The sequence below is a fragment of the Hylobates moloch genome, unplaced genomic scaffold (genome assembly GCF_009828535.3).
Source record: "Hylobates moloch isolate HMO894 unplaced genomic scaffold, HMol_V3 SCAFFOLD_10, whole genome shotgun sequence".
In the NCBI taxonomy this organism is placed as follows: domain Eukaryota; kingdom Metazoa; phylum Chordata; class Mammalia; order Primates; family Hylobatidae; genus Hylobates; species Hylobates moloch.
In genome coordinates, this window is record NW_026652285.1 from 72068411 (window position 1) to 72089610 (window position 21200).

General features: G+C 39.7%; 1 protein-coding gene and 1 long non-coding RNA gene across 3 annotated transcripts in view; one reads left to right on the plus strand and one right to left on the minus strand.

Annotated features, from left to right (window-relative positions):
* Positions 1-4750, plus strand: part of NR4A3 (nuclear receptor subfamily 4 group A member 3) — a 40903-nt gene extending 36153 nt beyond the window's left edge. For both annotated transcript variants that reach the window (XM_032164673.2, XM_032164674.2), the window contains one exon: positions 4281-4750. In XM_032164673.2, coding sequence (XP_032020564.1) covers positions 4281-4528 — 248 coding nt within the window. In that variant the 3' untranslated portion in view covers positions 4529-4750. The remainder of the gene's footprint in view (positions 1-4280) is intronic.
* LOC131384492 (uncharacterized) overlaps positions 1-21200 on the minus strand; it is a 57041-nt gene that overhangs the window by 8993 nt on the left and 26848 nt on the right. The window lies entirely within an intron of this gene.

Sequence of the window (21200 nt, forward strand, 5' to 3'; positions counted from 1 at the left end):
TGGCAGTAGTTTGCATGGAGACTGAATATTATCTCAGCCCTTTTGAAAAAGTAAAGAAGCTACAAATCCAGTGGCTGTTCAAAACAACAAAGAGGGTTGAGGTGCCTTTGGCTTCTAACAGGAGTGTCTCTGAATTCCTCAAGGAATTCCAGGCCTAGAGTTGATCCAGCTGGCAGGAGGTATCGATCTCCACTTGAATTCACTGAATAAATAATGGTTGCCATAGTTATTGAGCAGTCGCAACTGGTTGGAGAGCAGGGGAAACTCTGCAGCACCTTCTGTGAGTTTGGCCGTGAGAAAATCTGGTTACAAGGTTCCACAATCAGCTCCCTCCCCAAATCCAGCCAACATATTACTCAGTTCCTGTATCCTGATGAATATGAGATCTTGAATGTTATGTAAGACATAAGACACTGAAAGGAAGGGAAAGCTTAAATCAATGGACTGGTATTTATTCTGAGAAAGGCGTCTCTCCCTAGGTTATGAATCTAATTGAATATTTTTCAGTATTAATTGAATTTAGTATCAGCAAGGTGATGTTTGATCATGTCATAGCTACTCAAGGGCTTCACAAAGGATGAAATCCATCTCATTCTATTTTAACATTATTATACAAAGAGCACAACCTGGACATTTTAAAAGGAAGGAAAAAGTTATCCCAAAACCCCATAGGTATTTTCATGTTTATATTTTCTTTCACCCTTCTCTATATGAAGAAATAATTTTTGCATAGATGGAATCACAGCTTTAGTATTTAATATTCTACTCTTTATTTAATGTTGTAGACTTTTTTTATTTTGCTTCATAGCCTTCATATTTGTTCTGTTTGATGTCTCCAGAATCTTCCCTTCCATATACCATTATTTACTTAATGGTTCCCCTATTCTTCAGCCCTTTGCCTTTTTCCAGTTTTTTGTTTCTTTGCTTTTGTTTTGTTTTGTCTTGGTAATAGATAATGCTGAACCAAATGTCTTCATGTATACAGTTTTATTCTTCTGCTAAATGTTTCCTTTGGATAAATTCCCAAGAGTGGGATTACTTGGTCAGAGGCTATGAACGATTTATAGCTCTTGAAATTTACTGCCAAATTTACAGCCTGTTCTTTTGTTTTGGGGAGAAAAATAAAACTTTAGGCAGAACACCACTGCATGCAGGATTCTCTTAAAATTCACTCTCAGGTGCTTCTTCTGAGACTGAAACATGGAGCCTATGTATTTAGTAAAGATAAGCCGTAGGAGACAGGTCTGCACCTGGGCTGATTAGTGAATAGTTTCTCAGGGAAAGCAAAATGATGCACTGCAAAGCTTGGAAATTAGGCCACTAATTGCCTTTTGTTAGACCTTGTAGTTACCAGCCACTTGCCCACTGGCAAGCATTGTCTTTGGTTCTGATTATTCCATGTGTATAGCACTCTACAGCTGACAGACCACTTTTCCATAATATTATCTTAATTGAGCCACAACAATCCATGGAGTTGGGTTTTATTATCATTGTACTTTTTCTTTTAATCTATTACATAACATTGAAGACACACAGGAATAATACAGCAAAGGCTGTGTATCTGCCACCCAATAATTCTGATTTTCCTGTGAAGACATTGAGCCTTAGAGAAATTAGGTCACCCAGCTAGTAAGTGACAGAACCACAACTAGAACCTAGGTCTGTCTAACTCCAGGGCCAGTGCCAGTCTCTTTATAGCATATTGCATTGAGACAAGATGCCTGCAACTTACAGTCCATGGAGATCCCACTGGCAATCTTCATGGTTGTATTTTAACATCATTATAACATATCAGGCCAGGTGCAGTAGTGCATGCCTGTAATCCCAGCACTTTGGGAGGCCGAGGTGGGTGGCTCACTTGAGGCCAGGAGTTTGAGGCCAGCCTGGCTGATATAGTGAAACCCTGTCTCTACTAAAAATACAAAAATTAGCCAGGTGTGGTGGCACACACTTGTAATCCCAGCTACTTGGGATGCTGAGACAGGAGGATCTTTTGAAACCAGGAGGTGGATGTTGCAGTGAGCTGAGATTTCACCACTGCACAGCCTGAGTGACAGAGTGAGACTCTCTGAAGGAAGGAAGGAAGGAAGGAAGGAAGGAAGGAAGGAAGGAAGGGAGGGAGGGAGGGAGGGAGGGAGGGAGGGAGGGAGGGAAGGAAGGAAGGAAGGAAGGAAGGAAGGAAGGAAGGAAGGAAGGAAGGAAGGAAGGAAGGAAGGAAGGGGAGGGAGGACACATCAGAGCTTTGGGACCTTACAGATAATTAAGTTCAACCATCTCCTTTTGCAGGGCCCCAAAGAGGGAGGAACTTCCCCAAATCATACACAACTAGCCAAACTGATGATAATGCAAATTTTCTGGTTCCCAGGCCTCTTATTTGGGACAAGAAAAAAGTGTCTGGATAGTTCTTCATTTTTCTTATTGGCTTTTGCTTCAAGGAAATAACTTTTCTAACAAAAATGCCCCCAACTTAAAAAATTAATTTAGAGCCAGGCACGGTAGCTCATGCCTGTAATTTCAGCGCTTTGGGAAGCTGAGGCAGGAGGATCACTTGAGCCCAAGAGTTCAAGACCAGCCTGGGCAACATAGTGAGGCCCTGCCTCTACAAAAACTAATTTAAAAATCAACCAGGTATGGTGGTGCATGCCTATAGTCCTAGCTACTTGGGAGGCTGAGGCAGGAGGATCACTTAAGCCCAGGAGTTTCAGGCTACAGTGAACCATGACTGCACCACTGCACTGCAGCCCAGGCAACAGAGCAAGACCGTGACTCAAAAGCAAAAAAATTAATTTCATAAAAATTAGAAACTATTGCTTGATTTCCCATTAGAAGGATGTCTTCCATCTCTCAAGAATTACGATTTTACATGTAAATGTACTGAGAGAAGAAAACTGAGACAACAGAGGCCAAGCTCTTCCCTTAGAAATGAGGCTCTGAGGCCAGGCACAGTGGCTTATGCCTGTAATCCCAACACTTCGGGAGGCCAAGGTGGGAGGATCACTTGAGGTCAGGAGTTCGAGACCAGCCTAGCCAATATGGTGGAACCCCATCTCTACTGAAAATACAAAAAATTAGCTGGGCATGGTGGTGCACACCTGTAGTCTCAGCTACTCGGGAGGGTGGGGCAGGAGAATCGCTTGAATCAGGGTTAGGGGAGGAAGTGGGGGAGCAGTGAGCCAAAATTGCACCACTGCACTCCAGCCTAGGCAACAGAGTCAGACTCCGTCTCAAAAAAAAAAAAAAAAAAAAAAAAAGAGAAATGAAGCTCTGAAGTCTAAATGCTGGGGAAAAGCATAGTGATTTGTTGTGGATATCATTGCTTCTCATTGCTTTGGAACAGGAGACCAGTATTTGCCTCAGAAAACTGGGTTCTAATCCCAGCTTTTATCAGCTGAGTGACTTTGGGAAATTCATTTAACCTTATACGTAAAATAGATCATAGTATTTCACATGGAGATCATTTTATATATTGTTTTGTAAAATATAAGATACTGGTATTTGTGTCTTGACACATTATAATATGCCTGCACCATATCCTTCTGGGCTTCCTCCCCTTCTCTTTGGCTTTTCCATCTCCACAGCAGGAGGACATGCGTATTTTGTACAGAGTGCCAGGTGTAGGTCAATAGGGGTTTCAAGTGGGGGGGAACAAAACAAGGAAAAGAAAAGCTGAATGCTTCTCAGTGCTGGTTAGCATGAAAACACAGGAATGCACTTTGCTGTGTTGGGTCTTTTCGAGCAGCCCTTGCATTAGCAAATGGAAGTTACAGCCTCCCCATCTCCCTTAAATGAGTCTGTCAAGATAGAAACATTAATTCATTTGCCTGGATGTGTTTCTGTGTCACTCTGAAAAATAGTTGCCTATTGACAAGGCTTTGTGAGAACTTAGTAGGATAATGTATGCAAAATAATAACCACCCTGCCATTCATTCCATGTGGCTGTGTGCCAGGAACTGTGCTTCTCTTGTGTTACTTACCTAAGCTGGCCATCCCAGAAACCCTGAATTGGGTATGATCATTTTCTTCATCTCATAAGGAAATGGGTGCTCAGAAGTAAAGAGACTTACTCTAGCGTGCACAGCAAGTAAGTGTTGGGACTGGGATTCAAACCTTGGTGTTGTTTAATACCAAACTCCATGAACTATCTCTAACAGGGAGGGCACTTTGATTGTAAAGAAGCCATCCAAACTGGCAGAATGAGACACAGACCTCAATTAGGGATTCAAAGTGTCTTAAGATGTATTTGCCTCCTAAACTTCTTGCCCTTCTCTATCCCTCTGCAGAAAGACATGGGTTAAAAGAACCAAAGAGAGTTGAGGAGCTATGCAACAAGATCACAAGCAGTTTAAAAGACCACCAGAGTAAGGGACAGGCTCTGGAGCCCACCGAGTCCAAGGTCCTGGGTGCCCTGGTAGAACTGAGGAAGATCTGCACCCTGGGCCTCCAGCGCATCTTCTACCTGAAGCTGGAAGACTTGGTGTCTCCACCTTCCATCATCGACAAGCTCTTCCTGGACACCCTACCTTTCTAATCAGGAGCAGCCGAGCAGTGAGCCGCCTCCTCTCCTAGCACCTGCTTGCTACGCAGCAAAGGGATAGGTTTGGAAACCTATCATTTCCTGTCCTTCCTTAAGAGGAAAAGCAGCTCCTGCAGAAAGCAAAGACTTTCTTTTTTTTTTTCTGGCTCTTTTCCTTACAACCTAAAGCCAGAAAACTTGCAGAGTATTGTGTTGAGGTTGTGTTTTATATTTAGGCATTGGGGGATGGAGTGGGAGGGGGGTATAGTTCATGAGGGTTTTCTAAGAAATTGCTAACAAAGCACTTTTGGACAATGCTGTCCCAGCAGGAAAAAAAAAAAGGATAATATAACTGTTTTAAAACTCTTTCTGGGGAATACAATTATAGTTGCTTTGTATTTAAAAACAAGAACAGCCAAGGGTTGTTCGCCAGGGTAGGATGTGTCTTAAAGATTGGTCCCTTGAAAATACGCTTCCTGTATCAAAGGTACGTATGTGGTGCAAACAAGGCAGAAACTTCCTTTTAATTTCCTTCTTCCTTTATTTTAACAAATGGTGAAAGATGGAGGATTACCTACAAATCAGACATAGCAAAACAATAGTGGCTGTTTGCTTCCATAAACAAGTGCAATTTTTTAAAGTGCTGTCTTACTAAGTCTTGTTTATTAACTCTCCTTTATTCTGTATGGAAATAAAAAGGAGCCAGTCATGTTAGCAAATGACACATGTTAATATCCGTAGCAGAGGCTGGGTTTACCTTACCTGTCGATCCCTTCTGAGGTATGGCCCATCCAAGACTTTTAGGCCATTCTTGATGGAACCAGATCCCTGCCCTTACTGTCCAGCTATCCTGAAAGCGGATCAGATTATAAACTGGATTACATGTAACTGTTTTGGTTGTGTTCTATCAACCCCAGCAGAGTTCCCTAAACTTGCTTCAGTTGTAGTAATTGACTGGTATATTCATTCAGAAGCTCCATAAGTCAGTCGAGTATTTGATCCCTAGATAAGAACATGCAAATCAGCAGGAACTGGGTCATACAGGGTAAGCGCCAGGGACAATAAGAATTTTTATAGACATAATTTAGTTTTTGTTATTGGTTAAGGAGACAATTTTGGAGAGCAAGCAAATCTTCTTTTTTAAAAAAAAAGTATGAATGTGAATACTAGAAAAGATTTAAAAAATAGTATGAGTGTGAGTACTAGGAAGGATTAGTGGGCTGCGTTTCAACATTCCGTGTTCGTACTCCCTTTTGTATGTTTCTACTGTTAATGCCATATTACTATGAGATAATTTGTTGCATAGTGTCCTTATTTGTATAAACATTTGTATGCACGTTATATTGTAATAGCTTTGCCTGTATTTATTGCAAGACCACCAGCTCCTGGAAGCTGAGTTACAGAGTAATTAAATGGGGTGTTCACAGTGACTTGGATACACCAATTAGAAATTAAATAAGCAAATATATATATATATATAAATATAGCAGGTTACATATATATATATTTATAATGTGTCTTTTTATTAACCATTTGTACAATAAATGTCACTTCCCATGCCGTTATTTTATGGTTCATTTGCAGTGACTTTTAAGGCAGTACTGTTTAGCACTTTGATATTAAAATTTTGCTTATGTTTTGCTAAATTCGAATAATGTTTGAAGATTTTTAGGTCTAAAAGTCTTTATATTATATACTCTGTATCAAGTCAAAATATCTTTGGCCATTTTGCTAAGAAACAAACTTTGAATGTCAAACTGATGTCACAGTAGTTTTTGTTAGCTTTAAATCATTTTGCTTTAGTCTTTTTAAAGGAAAAATAACAAAACTATGCTGTTTATATTGTCATTAAATTATACAATCAAACAAATGCCAAATGAATTGCCTAATTGCTGCAAAGTATAACCCAGATAGGAAATCATATGTTTTTTTCCAAGAGTCATTCTAATATTTGATTATGTGTTATGTTTATGTGTGCTTTTATGAAAGATTGTTATTTTTATATATCAAGATGATAGAACCTGGAATGTTAGGATTTTGAAATGTTAGACTTGGAAGGGGCCTGGCCTGTCAACTAGTCCAACCCCTTAAAATTAATAGACGAGCAAACTGGGGCCCATTGAAGGGTGAAGAATTACTCAAGGTCACACAGCTAGTAACAGAATCAAGACTAAGACCCAATTTACATTTCCATGGTCTTTTTTTTTCTCAACTTACTCCATCTATATAAAATCAGGCTTTTAAACATAACCACTAATATTTACCTGAAGATAACCATGAGTAAAGTATACTTTTGCATTAATTTTTTGAGCTTATATGCAAACATAATAAATATTATTAAATATCAGGAAAGCTAACATTTCATACAAGATAGCTTCAGACCAAATTCAAATTGAATTTGAATAAATTAGAAATACTGTGCATACATAACCTTCTTGTGCACCATGAGTATTTGGAAAGTTAATCCTTGTTTTTTTCATGTCTGTAAAGGAAGAACAAAACAAAACAAAAACAGAGCCCTAGAGAAATGCTGTTACTTTTTATTTTTACACCCATCAGATTTAAAGAAAAGACTTTTTAGCCATTATAATCTAGTGGTTGGAAGGAATGAAGAAGCTTTTTTAGTAATAGGTCCAGATATGAGTGCTAAAAATAAAGATGATAGCATGTTCTTCTGTCTTCCATAGTTATTATAACTATGAGAGCCTCCCAAGTCATCTATCAACTCAACTCCCTTTTTTTGTCTTAATGTTGCACATAAGTTTATACAGAGTGGATGACCACACTAGCACAGAAGAGAACAACATGTATTAAAGCAGGTGATTCCTCCCCTTGCGGGAGAGCTCTCTCAGTGTGAACATGCCTTCTGTGGGCGGAAATCAGGAAGCCACCAGCTGTTAATGGAGAGTGCCTTGCTTTTATTTCAGACAGCAGAGTTTTCCAAAGTTTCTCTGCTCCTCTAACAGCATTGCTCTTTAGTGTGTGTTAACCTGTGGTTTGAAAGAAATGCTCTTGTACATTAACAATGTAAATTTAAATGATTAAATTAAATTACATTTTATCAATGGCTACTGTTGTATTGAATAAGCCTGCTTCATTTAACAGTTTTCTCTTAATTATTATGTAATAGTATTTGCTGTGAACTCTTAAGCACATCCCCAAAATTGATTTTTTAAAGGCTTAGTAATGCTGAAAAATTAATGGGATTTCTGAATTGGATATACATTAAACCTTACTGATTGGAAAGAAGGACATTCTAAATTCAATAACCATTTATTGACTACTTCCTAGGGACAAACCGCTGCTGAGTGCTTTGAGGAGATACAAACATGCACAGTGTGTGAAACTCCTATTTTTCTTTCAACTGTATATAATGTAAATGGAGCTAAAATTTGTTGGCTAAAAGTGTTCTTTAGAGGTAAGAAAGATTCATTTCTATATCAAGACAATATGATACGGTTTGTGAACCAACATTTCCAAGAATCAACGTTACAGTTCTCAAAGATGGATGAGTGCTCTCTGCCTTTTTGTTTAAGCCATCACTACTACATTACTTAGAAACCCCTTCTTTGTGGGTAATACAAATGAAACTTTTATTCAACTCTACCCAAAACATCATGTGTTCTGAGTTAGTGCAAATATGCTTTTTGTGTGGTGACGGCTCAAAAGCATGGGAGTTCTCATGACTTACTTCATCAGTTCATGCATAAAGTATTGTCTGTGACATCTAAGTACAGATGAATGGATAAACAATGTGGTATATAAATACAGCAGAATATTATTCAGCATTAAATTATAAATATATTATTAGTGTACTGTGCAGACACAGTACTTAGATGTCACAGACAATACTTTATGAGTGTTTGGTTTAGGAGCCAAACACTTCCTGCCGCTTCTCAACAGGACCTTCATTACTCAACCATAAACTATGATTAGTAAGAAAAGAATGACAGCTATAGTGGAGTGCCATCTGACATAAATTCAAATATAGGTACTCTTATCAATAAAAAACAAAACAAACGTAAGTGCTTGGCTACAATAAAAAATAAGAGAAGAAGGTTAAGCCCCTCCTCGAGGGACAATAAGGACAAAGGTGTGGTTTGAATGGGGAGGGGACCAGGAAGAACAAGGCTAAATAAAGGGGCACTTGCCTATAGTTGAATTCCTATCGGTTAAATGCAAAGATAAACACAAGGAACTAATTTCTGACTTTAAATTGTGGTAAAATACACATAACAAAATCTACCATCCTAACTGTTTTTAAGTGTACAGTTCAGGAGTGTTAAGTACATTGTTGAGCAAGCAATCTCCAGAACTCTTTTTCATCCTGTAAAACTGAAACTCTATACCCATTAAACAACTCCCCATTCCCCCTTCTGCAGCCCCTGGCAACCACCATTCTAACTTCTGTCTCTATGCATTTGACTACTCATGTAAGTAAAGCCATACAGTATTTGTATTTTTGTAACTGGCTTATTTCACTTAGCATAATGTCCTCAGGTCCATCCATGTTGTATTATGTGCCAGAATTTCCTTCCTTTTGAAGGCTAAATAATATTCCATGGTATTTACATACCACATTTTGTTTACCCATTAATCCATCAATGGGCATTTGGGTTGCTTCCACTTCTTGACTATTATGAATAATATTGCTGTGAACATGGATGTGCAAATATCTCTTCAAATCCTGCTTTCCATTATTTTGAGTAATTGTTGAATTTTGAGCTTAAGCATGATTTAAGTGCTTTTCAAGAATAATCTTGATTTTATGTGGGGTTTTTTTGCCTTAGGCACTGATTTCAGAGCCTCCCCATTTCTTTATCTCAGGAGGCATCTGAGGTTGCTCCATGAACAAGGCTGTTTATAAACCATTGTTCCAGGGCTAGGCTGAAAACTGAAAGGACTAAAATCTAAGAGGCTTAAGTAGTTCATCATCTTTTCTGAACGCTCTTCTCTAAGAAGGCCCATCCTTTGCCCAACTAGTTGAAAATCCCATCAGTTTCAAAGAAGGTTTTTGCACCATTATTTACCATCCCTCACCATGTACAAAATTCTTCACAAAATGCTTCAGCAAAGTCTTCCTCAGGGTTGTCTCTGAGTTGCACTGTGACACTGACATGGGTGATGCTTGTTCTGTTTGGCTTTTGTTGCAAGTGCACTGTCCTTCCTGTTTTAGTTTTTCTGTCTCTGTCTGACTCATTTCATGGCTCCATCAGTGAGCTCAGGGATCATCAGCCCCTTCTCTGATTACCTCCTGTGATGCTGGCCATCCCCCATGCAGGGCCTCTAAGAGTACTTGATTTGAGGGGAAGAGAAGACAGACCTAATGTTACTAAACCAAACTCTGATCCGCTCACTCAGTGCACAGAAAAAGCCAAACACTGACACTGGGATTTGCAGTGATAGAAAGTGAGGCATTTATTGCAGGGTGCCAAGCAAGGGGATTGGGCAATTAACACTTAAGACCCAAATTCCCTGATGGCTTACGAGCAAAGGTTTTTAAAGGCAGGGGTATATTTCAAGAAAGCAGAAGTTACAGACAAAATTGTGAGTCAAACATGGAGGTTATACATTGGTTTGGCCTGAAAAGATGAGCTATCCTGAAGTGGGAGCTTACAGGTCATTGGGCAGATTCAGAAATTATTTGATTTGCAATTGGTTAAGGAAACAAGGTTTTGTCTAAAAACTTGGGTTCAGCAGAAAGGAAGGTTAATGTTTGGCCTGTGGGTGTGACTCTTATCCAGGTCCCACAGGAAGAAATTTAGAACAAAGAACGGTGGTCAGTGTTCAATCTTCAGGTCCCCTTTATCTAAGGTCTCCCTGACAATGGCCAGCATTTTTCATCAGTGGGAGTCTTGGTTTCTAATAAACAACTCAAGAACATATGTTACGGTGTTATCTTTTAGTTTCTAGAAGGAACTAAAACACCTTGTGACTCTAACTTGCTTGAGATTATTGTTTATGCTATTCCTTTTTTTTTTTTTTTTTGCTTATGGGATTGCTTATTTATTTCTCAGGGATAGCTGGGTGCCTGGAATTTCCCTTGAAGAGATTCAAGATGTTTCCTTTATTTCCATGTTTGGGGGGCCCATTAGGACCCTAAGAAGGACTCCTGCTTTGTCTCACTAACATTTATTAATAATCTGTGGTGTGTGCCAGATATTCTAGTAAACCCTTTCATCTATGCTCTCATTTAATGGTTACCACTTCTAGGAAGGAGGTGATATCATCTGTCTGAAAATGGGAAAAGAGGCCAGGAGAGGTTAAGTATTTAGCAGCAGGACCTCACAGCTAGTAAGTGGATTTGAACACAGGTCAATATGGCTCTACTGCCCCCAGCTGCATTCATGGAGCTGTGATTAGACCCCCATTCCTTCCCAGAACACAGGAGTCCTCTAATCTCAGTTCCTTGCTCATCAGCAATGGTAAGAACTCTACCTGAGCAACACAGCTACCATCCAATACTCTGACTCAACTTCATCATTCCTGCCTGCCAGACGTATCACCTGTCTTGTGAATTCTTCAGACTTCTTGACTCAACAGGTCCCCATCATTGTCCCCACAGTACTCAAAGCTTGTCCGTCACCAACCTCAGTCCCACTGAGCCTTGTAATAACAAGGCCCTGCTCCACTTTTGGAATCCCTTTCTAGTCCTTTCATCTCTAAACACAAACATTCCCTATCCTCAGAGTGGGCTTCAATCATTCAACCCCTCATGACTCTTTTATGCTTCCAGCCAACCTCCCAATTTCTAGGTGATTTAAAACTTCCGCTCAGGCTCTGTAGTCCACATCTTCCAAGTTGTTCTCCTTTGGACTCTACAACCACCTCTCTGTCCCCTTCTGGTTACTTTCATAAACCCCACAAAGGCATCACCCCCCAGATCTGCCTTTTTTATCCCTGAGAAAAGATGCTGGAACAAATGCAGAGAAGCAGGCAATCCTTGCTCATCTCAGAGCCATTCCCTTCCTGGCAGCCTGGCCTCCATCTTGCCCTTTGAATTTACATGTCCACAAATACACTTTCTACCTTTTGTTCCCCAAACCGTAGTTTCTTCCCCCCAGGCCTTTCATCCCTTGCTGATTTTCTCCTGGCAGTTTTTAATCAATTGCTCAGAACTACACAAACGTATTTTAAGAATAAATACACACAAACACACACACACACACGCACACACACACTATCCTAACAAGCTGCTTACATGCTTCCTCGTCCATATATACATATTCAAGGGCTTTTTCCTTATTTAAAAAAAAAGATACATCTTTATATTTTTATTTTACTTTTTCACATTGTGAAGATTCTATGGGAAACTAAAAGAATATGAAGTTGAAAATATATAACTGATTAAAAAGAAAAAAGTGAAATATTTCATATATACAGAAGTGAAATTGATTTTATTTTATATTTTTGAGACAGGGTCTCACTCTGTCACCCAGGCTGGAGAGCAATGGTGCAATCATGGCTCATTGAAGCCTTGACCTTCTGAGCTCAAGTAATCCTCATATCTCAACCTCTCAGGTAGCTAGGACTACAGGCACAAGCAACCACGCCCACCTCATTTTTGTTTTGTTTTTTTTTTTAGAGAAGCGGTTTCACCATGTTGTCCAGGTTGGTCTCAAACTCCTGGGCTCAAGTGATTCACCTGTCTTGGCCTCCAAAAGTGTTGAGATTACAAGCGTGAGCCACCACACTCTATAAAACTGATTTTAAAGCACAAAATAATTGTCAAATATTTTATAGATGTGAAAGAATAATAGAACAAACATATTTGAGCTTACCACCCAACTCAAGAACTACCGGAATCCCTGTGCCTCCCCAATCCCATTTCCCTCTTCCCTCCGCCATTCTGAATTTTGGTTTATCATTATATATGTATATATTCCTAAACAATTTCTCGTTTAAATTTACATGACTTTGAGTTTTGTATTTAGTATCATAAAGCATATATTCTTTTGCAACTTGTTTTATCTATGATGTTGTATAGCTCTAATTCATTAATTTTCTCTGCTCTGTAGTACCTCTCTTAATACAGTATAATTTCTCTATTCATTTTCCTGTCAAGGGATATTTAACTTGTTTCCAGGTTCTTGCTATTACTAGCTATGATGTTATGAAATTTTTGTACACATCTCCTAATAAACACAGGAAATAATTTCCCTAGGCTGGGGGTTCAAAGTGTAGTCCCAGGATCAGCAGCATCAGCATCACCTGGGACCTTACTAAATGCAGATTCTCAGGCCCCACTCCAGAGTTACTGAATCAGAAACTCTGAGGGAGGGCCCAGCAATCTGTGTTTTAGAAGCCCTCCAGGTAATTATGATGCATACCAAAGTTTGAGACCCACAGCTGTAGGCCAACCAAGAAGTAGAGTTGGTAGGATATGTGGCATACATGTTGTTTCCTTTACTAGATATATTTTCTTCAAAAGCATTGCACCAATTTACACTCTCACCAACAGTGAGAATTCCTACTGTTCTACATCTTCCTCAAGACTTGGATTCATCAGAATTTTTTTTTTTTTTTTTGAGACAGAGTTTCACAATTGTTGCCCAGGCTAGCGCGCAATGGCACGATCTCGGCTCACCACAACTTCCACCTCCCGGGTTCAAGCAATTCTCCTGCCTCAGCCTCCCAAGTAGCTAGGATTATAGGCATGCAACACTATGCCTGGCTAATTTTGTATTTTTAGTAGAGATGGGGTTTCACCATGTTGGTCAGGCTGGTGTTGAACTCTCGACCTCAGGTGATCCACCCGCCTCAGCCTTCCAAAGTGCTGGGATTACAGGCATAAGCCACCATGCCTGGCCCAGAATTTTTTATTATTGTGAATCCAGTGGTTATAAAATGGCGTCTTACTATGCTTTATATCTCACTTTTTACAGAACAAAGTCAATATACTCCAAACAACCCCTTTTCAGAACTAGCTTTCCTTTCCTTTCTTTTCTAGCTCCCCCACTTCTGAGATGGTGTAATTTCTACCATCCTGAGGGCTAGAAGTCTGGGCACTATGTTTTATATGCCTCTCTGTCTTCCAGAAGGCATTGGACAGTAGACTTCTAGTGACAACATCACTACTGTCTGGCTCCAGAGAGTGGCTCTATGTATGAAAATTTCAACTTGGAGAGAGTCAAGGGTGGTATCATGATAGGTGATATTTTAGGATGGCTTAGATGTAGGGTTGGTCTTGGAATATGCCTCATTTGTATTGTAACCCATAGGTTGCTGGGGCCTCTTTTCCTTAGGATCCAGAAGGGATTGTTTTAAACACTTTATTCCACAAACAGGGAGGTTGAAAGTCCTCCTCAAGATATCTGTAAATTCTGCCAACTTTTATATTAGCTCTGGCTTCAGGCTTCCAACTCTGTTTGATATTAGCTCTGTTAACATTTTTTTTTTCCTGTACCACTGGTGTCATCTCTGCTTCTGGTGTTGCTCTGGAAGCAGAATTCAGATCTTTTCCAAAATTTCCACCCAAACATCATGAATAAGACTTTCCCAGGTTCTAGAAAACTATCTTAAGCGATGGCTGGTGACTTCTACCCCTTCTTCTTCATCCGTCTCTCCATCCTTTTATCTGGAACGTGGATGCCACTTTAGACTATGGAGATAAGGGTACCTCCTAAGAACTGTAGCAAAGGAAATTGGAAGGAATCAGCCCTGAGGATTTTATGGAGCAGAGCAACCCTATCTGAGTTGGATTGTATATAAGTAGGCTTTTCATCAGAAAAAAAAAATAAACTCCTTGTTAAATCAGTGTTATTTTGAGTTTTTCCATTACTCAAAGCTGAATTATATCCCAACTGAGACACACAGTATGCAAGAAACATGGTTCATCTACAGCATAGGTGAAAAAAGAGTCAGGAGTATCAAAGATAGTGACTCAGTGTGAATCACTCATGTTTTGAAGCTACCAAAAAAAGCCAAAGACATCTTAGGTCACAATTATTTGTTTATTTATTCATCCTTTGATTCATTCAACCTTAAACTAGGCCCTGTGTTTTGGCTTCCTCATAGTCTCATAGACCCAATGATGCCTGCCCTCTCAAGGTCTTAATTCTTTCTATCTTGTGGTTTTTCTCTTACTGCCTTCTAATTTCACCTTCACCCCTAACCACCTCATCTAGTATTTTCCAATTTCTATTCCTGAGAAAGAAAATCTGACTGATCTGGCTCAACTTGTCATGCGAGGTCACATTACAGATGCCTGGACAATCTGAGTAGTAGTCCCTCAATCCTTGGGTAGTCCCTGATCCAGTCAGCTGTGGTCCTTCAGAAAACATTTGACTTGAATAGTTTCACTCTGGAGGGACTGAGAATATAAGAGCTCTATGACTATCAAGTCTGGCATAGTACGAAGCTTGACTTGACTCATGGGGCCAATTGCAGGGGGCAGGTTTGGTAGAATCATTCCTTCTTGATTCCCTTACTGCCTAGCACAATACTTGGTTCACTGGAAACCCTTAGAAAGTGCCTGTTGAGTGAATTCAAGTTAGGTATTCGTTGATGGGAGTAGGAGCTGGAAAACATGTCAAATTCCCAAGAGATAGATGATGTCATAATTTCCAAAATGGGTATCCAGAGCCAAAGTGTCAAGTTTCATCTTTTTCTCAACTTTAATGTAAAAGAAAGGGGGGTGGGGCGGAGAGAGAGAGAGAAAATCAACACAACCCCAAGGAAGGTTTGTTTTTTCCTTTCCTTCAGAAAGCAGCTGTCAGTTTAACTTATCCCAAAATACTGTCAGTGATGAGCATGACTGAAAATGCGTTTTATCTGTAATTAGAGAGATTACATTAAACACTATTATTTGCAGACACACATTGAATTAACCCTAATCGAGGCTAGCAAATAGTAGAGCCTGCCTATTTTTCGCCTCAAAATTTTTAGAAAATTGTGACAGTTGACACACAAGGGACAATGCTGACAAGATTTCTTTCCATCAAATGCCAGACAGTAATTGTAATTGCCTTTAAAAATGTTTTAAGCAGTTTCGTTAGTAAATCAGAAGTTGCCACAAATCATGCTGATAGTTTCTAAACATGGGGGTTGTTGACTGTGCATTCCAATATGAGTTTAATGAATTGATTTTCTGAGGAATTTAACTTTGCATCTGTTTTCAGGTATAATTAATTCACTCTGATTAATGTGATTAGCATAAATATCAGTGGATTACACATGATACCCTTTATTTATTCACTTATTTTTAATCTGCCATACTGTCCATTGGGAAATGATAGAAGTGATTTTTGGGAAAACATCTTGCTGGTGGCTCTGATCACATTGGATTTCTGCAAAGCAGAATCCTGGAAGGAATTCACTGATTATTCACAGCCTGTGCAGCAATGTAGTTTTGTTTGAGGGACTTATTAAAGTTTACACAGTCCCTGCCTTTAAGGAGCTTATAATCCAGAGGAGAAGATGAGACAAACATTCCAATGCAAGTCACTCACAAGGAAGAATGACTGTCCTCAGATTCTTCATTCTCTCAGGACCCCTCCCCAACTCTCTTAAAATAATGCTATTATTTAAGGTAAACTAATGCTTCTCATTCTCCTGAGCAGTCTTATTCATGGCTCCAATTACCACTCCCAAATCTGTATCTCCGACTCAGTCCTGTCTTCTGAGCTCCAGACCTCAAGGCTCCAGATGCCTCCAGATACCTTCACCTGGATATCCCAAAAGTACTTCAAATTAAACACACCAGACCCACATTCATGACCTCCTTCCAAACTTGCTCCTCCATTTCTTTCCCCAATCTCTGTAAATGGCTCCTCCATCCAATCATCCAGGCTAAACCACTACTATGAGTCTCAGGACAGAAAGGCCATTTATTTATTAAGCCTCAAACTTCAGTGTTCATCTTTAATGTTCATTGGAATCATCTGAAAAGCTTGTTATTATCATAATTATTTTGATACAGAGTCTCACTCCGTTGCCAGGCTGGGGTGCAGTGCCTCGATCTCAGCTCACTGCAACCTCTGCCTCCTGGGTTCAAGTGATGCTCCTGCCTCAGCCTCCCGAGTAGCTGGGACTACAGGCATGCACCACCAAGCCCAGCTAATTTTTGTATTTTTAGTAGAGACGGGGTTTCACCACATTGGCCAGGATGTTCTTGATCTCTTGACCTCATGATCAGCCCACCTCAGTCTCCCAAAGTGCTCCGATTACATGTGAAAAGCTTATTAAAACAGTTTCTTGATATTCGTGACCAGAGATTCTGATTTAGTTGTCTGAAGTGGGGTCCATGAATTTGTTGGGAACAGGACCACATTTGGAGAACCATTACCCTAGAGAATGTAAAGAATGAAGGCACATTTCCATAAACCATTGTATTAGTCTGTTTTCACACTGCTATAAAGAATTATCTGAGACTGGGTAATTTATGAAGAAAAGAGGTTTAATTGACTTACAGTTCTGCAGGCTTCACAGGAAGCATGGTTATGCCTTAGGAAACTTATAATCATGGCAGAAGGCAAAGGTGAAGCAAGCACATCTTTACCATGGCGGAGCAGGAGAGAGAGCGAGAAGGGGGAGGTGCCTCACACTTTCAAACAACTAGCTCTCATAAGAACTCACTCACTATCATAAGAACAGCAAGGGGGAAGTTCACCCCATGATTCAATCACCTCCCACCAGGCTCCTCCCCCAACATGTGGGGATTACAATTCAAGATGAGATTTGCATGGGGACACAGAGCCAAACCGTATCAGCCACCAAATCATTACTATATGAATTATTGCTGGAGGATGGAAATAGGAAGCAAGTCTTCTCTGGGTAGAGCATCTCTGCATCACCCAGAGGCAATATGAATTAAAGAAACAGCTTGATTTAATTATTCCTTCATCCATCGATTACGTATTGAGTCCCTACCTTCTCCTAGGCACAGTGCAAAGCACTGAACCAGATTCTGAGATATAATGCTGAGTAAAACCATGACACAATCCATGTTTACAGTCTAGTTTTAATAAGTGAGCTCAGGCAATTCACTGAGCCTCAGCTATCTTATCTGTAAAACTGAAATAATAATACCACTGTGTATAGACTTTATGACAGATAAATAGAAGACTATGTTAAGTGCCTAGTTCAGTGCCTGGCACATTGATTCTCTAGAAGGATACTTAATGAATGGTAGTTAGTTCATATTGGTTTTATGTTAGAATTATTCACTTTAAAGTGCTATGCAAGTGTTAATTGTTGTTATTGTCTTTAGCATTATGTCATAGACTCCCTTAATGAACTTACCCAGGTAACTGACTAGACTTAAACAATTTTGAGAAAGGACCTCAAATAACTGAAGACAAGTTGGAATTTTGAGAGTTGTAGAACCCTCAGTTTCTTTCATTCTCTAAGATTATTAGGGCTTGGGTATTAATAGTAGTTTCCAAACTTTCCTCCAAAAACCAATTTTCCCAAATTAGTATATTGTTTGATTAATTGTAAATCTTCTGGATAAATTTGAAATGGCGCAGAAGCCAAGAGGATTGACGAAATCTGATCCTCCCTACTAGATTCTAGGATTTCAAGCTTCTCCTTGGAAGGGAAACAGATATGGGGATAAAAAGAAAACTCCTCTTTGTTATTAGAGGTTCAGTGAGGTATAATCACACAATGGAATACTATAAAGTCTTTGAAAATAGCCTTAATTTGAATTTGTTGATATGGAAAAAAAAGTCAAAGATAAAAGGCATATAGCAGTATGTATATCATTTTTGATTAAATAAAAAGCATAGGATTATTTATTTATGTGTATGTATGTAGACAAATCCTGGAAAGATATACAGCCAATTGTTAACAAAATTTATTTCTCTGTGGAATAATTATGATTATCCTCCAAAAATTAATCAGTATTTTCTAGATTTTATTCAATGACTAAATGTGACTAGTGTAATAAGCATATAGAAAAGAGAAAGAATGAGTCCACAATCCCTACAAAGAAACTGTGGGTGCCCTCAGGCAATGTTAGTGAATCTTCCCTGCATATTATTATAGTATCACCTGCGGAGATTTTAAAATGTCTAAATGGAAAGGCTGCCCCCAAGACTTTCCAACTAAATCAGAATCTCTGGGGCTGAAACCAAGGCTTAAAGCTCCTGGGATGTTTTCAATGTGTGGCCAAGTTTGCAAACCACTGCCTCAGGAGAGCTTTCCTTGCCTTTCCTTGCTCTTCATAGGTCCCCTTGGGACCCTGGCTTATAGGGGGCCTCAATGGGTCCCCACAACCAAGCTAGTCCCAGGACAGACATCAGTATTCCTTGACTCCCAGTATCAACATAGTTTACTCAGTTTTCATAATAATTTTGAAGTAGATCAGATATAGAAATTACTTTGGCCCCTGGACAGATATAGGGAGAAAAGGTGGAAAGAAGATAGAGTTAGAATATCTCATTTCTTAGTGAGGTCTGTCATGCAATAGCTGTGTGATCATGAACAGGTTACTTTTCTTTTTTTCATTCTCAGTAGCATGATGAAATGGACAGGTTACTTTTCTCTGAGGCTCAGATTCCTCATATCTGCACCTTTCTTGGTTGCTATTAGAATTAAGTGAACTAAAACACCTGAAAAGAGTTTAGTAAAATGTAAAGTACTGTATACATATTATTATTTCTCTTACTGTATTTTGTAACTTATAATATGAAGAACGTGCTCAGGGGAAGATGGTATCTGAGGAAGGCCCAAGAAAGTTTGACTTAGTCTCCCACAGGTGACCTAGGCCTTTGGATGGACAGAGAGACCTAAGTTCAGAGATAATTAAATAAGGGGCAAATCCATGGGCTGAAACTAAAAGCAGCTTGACAGGCCAAACATGAAACGCTTCTTTCTCAGAAATTCAGAGAAGAGACTCTGAGAAAGATCTTCCCTTTGCTTTTCTGATGGCTTCCAGGAATTTTTCCCAAAGTGGTGATGTCCCAGAATAAATAGGTTTTCTTCTCATAATTAAGCCAGAGGTTCTGGGAATGGGCTGAGCCCAAGGCTGAATTCATTACTGAAATTGCTCGCAATTTAATTCAGGTCTCAAGGAGGTGGTTCCTGTGTGTCACCGGAAAAGAATCCTTGCATCTAGACAACAGTCTCCACGTGTCTCTAGATTGACTTTGAAATGGGAAACTTTTTCTCCCTCTGCAATTAATTTACTCTCTAAAAATAAAAGTCCACAAAAGGAACTTCACTACCACACTGTCTATAGAAGGACCTCAGCATTAGGTGGGACCATCTGGGACATCGTTCAACATCAGTAGTGACTGAAGAAAGTTGAGTGTCCCTTAGGAATAGAGACCATGAATTTTTCATTTTTGGATCCTCTGCATGTCACATAGTGCTGGGCCCAGAAAAAAAGTACACAGTGAATCAATGCCTGGGAAGCTGCTCCTGCAGGCACAGTTCCTAGTGCACGGTAGGAAATTATAAATATTTTTGAAATGGACAGCATTGCCACCAGGTCTAACACACGGAAAATATCCACTGTTGTGCAAATGTGTTTTCCTTTTGTTCCTCTTAGACCATTATTGGTTGCAACTATTCCCATAAAATGGATTTATTGCCTACATTCTCAGAGTAGGCAATAACCCATGTAATAATATGGGTCTGTACTGAAGATAAACCATAATGTTTGTATGGTAGCTTCTCACTGTATTATACAATTGGATCTTCACTTCAGGAAGAACGACTACTGCATTCCTCCAGGCCAGAGATAAAGGAAACCTCAACTAGGAAAGTGACAGTGGGAGAGAGACACATGGGAGTTTTCGAACCTGATTTCTGGTTCGGAAACCTGAGTGGATGATGGTGCTATTCGCTGAGATATGAAGAAGGTACAGTTTTGACGGGAAATATGATGAGTTTAATTATGAATATTCTGAGTTTAAGTGCTTGTCTGCCACCCAGGTAGAGGTAGAGATCATTAGATATGAAAGTATGAAACTCAGAGGAGACATCTGGGTAGATATATTCTCTCTTTTTTTTTTTTTTTTTTTTTTTTAAGACAAGGCCTCATTCTGTTGCCCAGGCTGGAGTGCAGTGGCACAATCACAGCTCACTGCAGTCTCAACCTCCTGGGCTCAAGCAATCCTCCTGCCTCAGCCTTCTGAGTAGATGGGACCACAGGCGCATGTCACCACCGCCTGGTTAATTTTTGAATTTTTTGTAAAGATGAGGTTTCGTTGTGTCGCCCAGGCTGGTCTCGAACTCCTGAGTTCAAGCCATTTGCCCCCCTTGGTCTCCCGAAGTGCTGAGATAACATGTGTGAGACACTGCGCCCTGCCAGTAGATATAGTCTTGAGAGCCATCAGCATATGATAGTAATAGATATCCAGAAATAATGAGTATGTGGGAAGAACGGTGAGAACAGTTTTAGGGGGAAGGAGGTGGCAGAGACCCGTGGCAGAGGATAGAGTAGAAAAATGAAAACGGACACAGCTAGCATGAAAGAAAAGAAGGTGGTATGGAAGGAGACATGAGGTTAAAGGAGAGATTTTTAAAGATGGAAAAGACATGTTTAAATGCAAATGGGAGAGGAACAACCAGATGGAACCACTGGGCACCGCTGAATCTGTCCATCACCACATCTGACTACAGCAACCTTAAGACAGTAATGACAACGGCTTCACTTTCGCCTTTTTTTTTTTTTTTTTTTTAATTATACTTTAAGGGCTGGGCGCGGTGGCTCACGCCTGTAATCCCAGCACTTTGG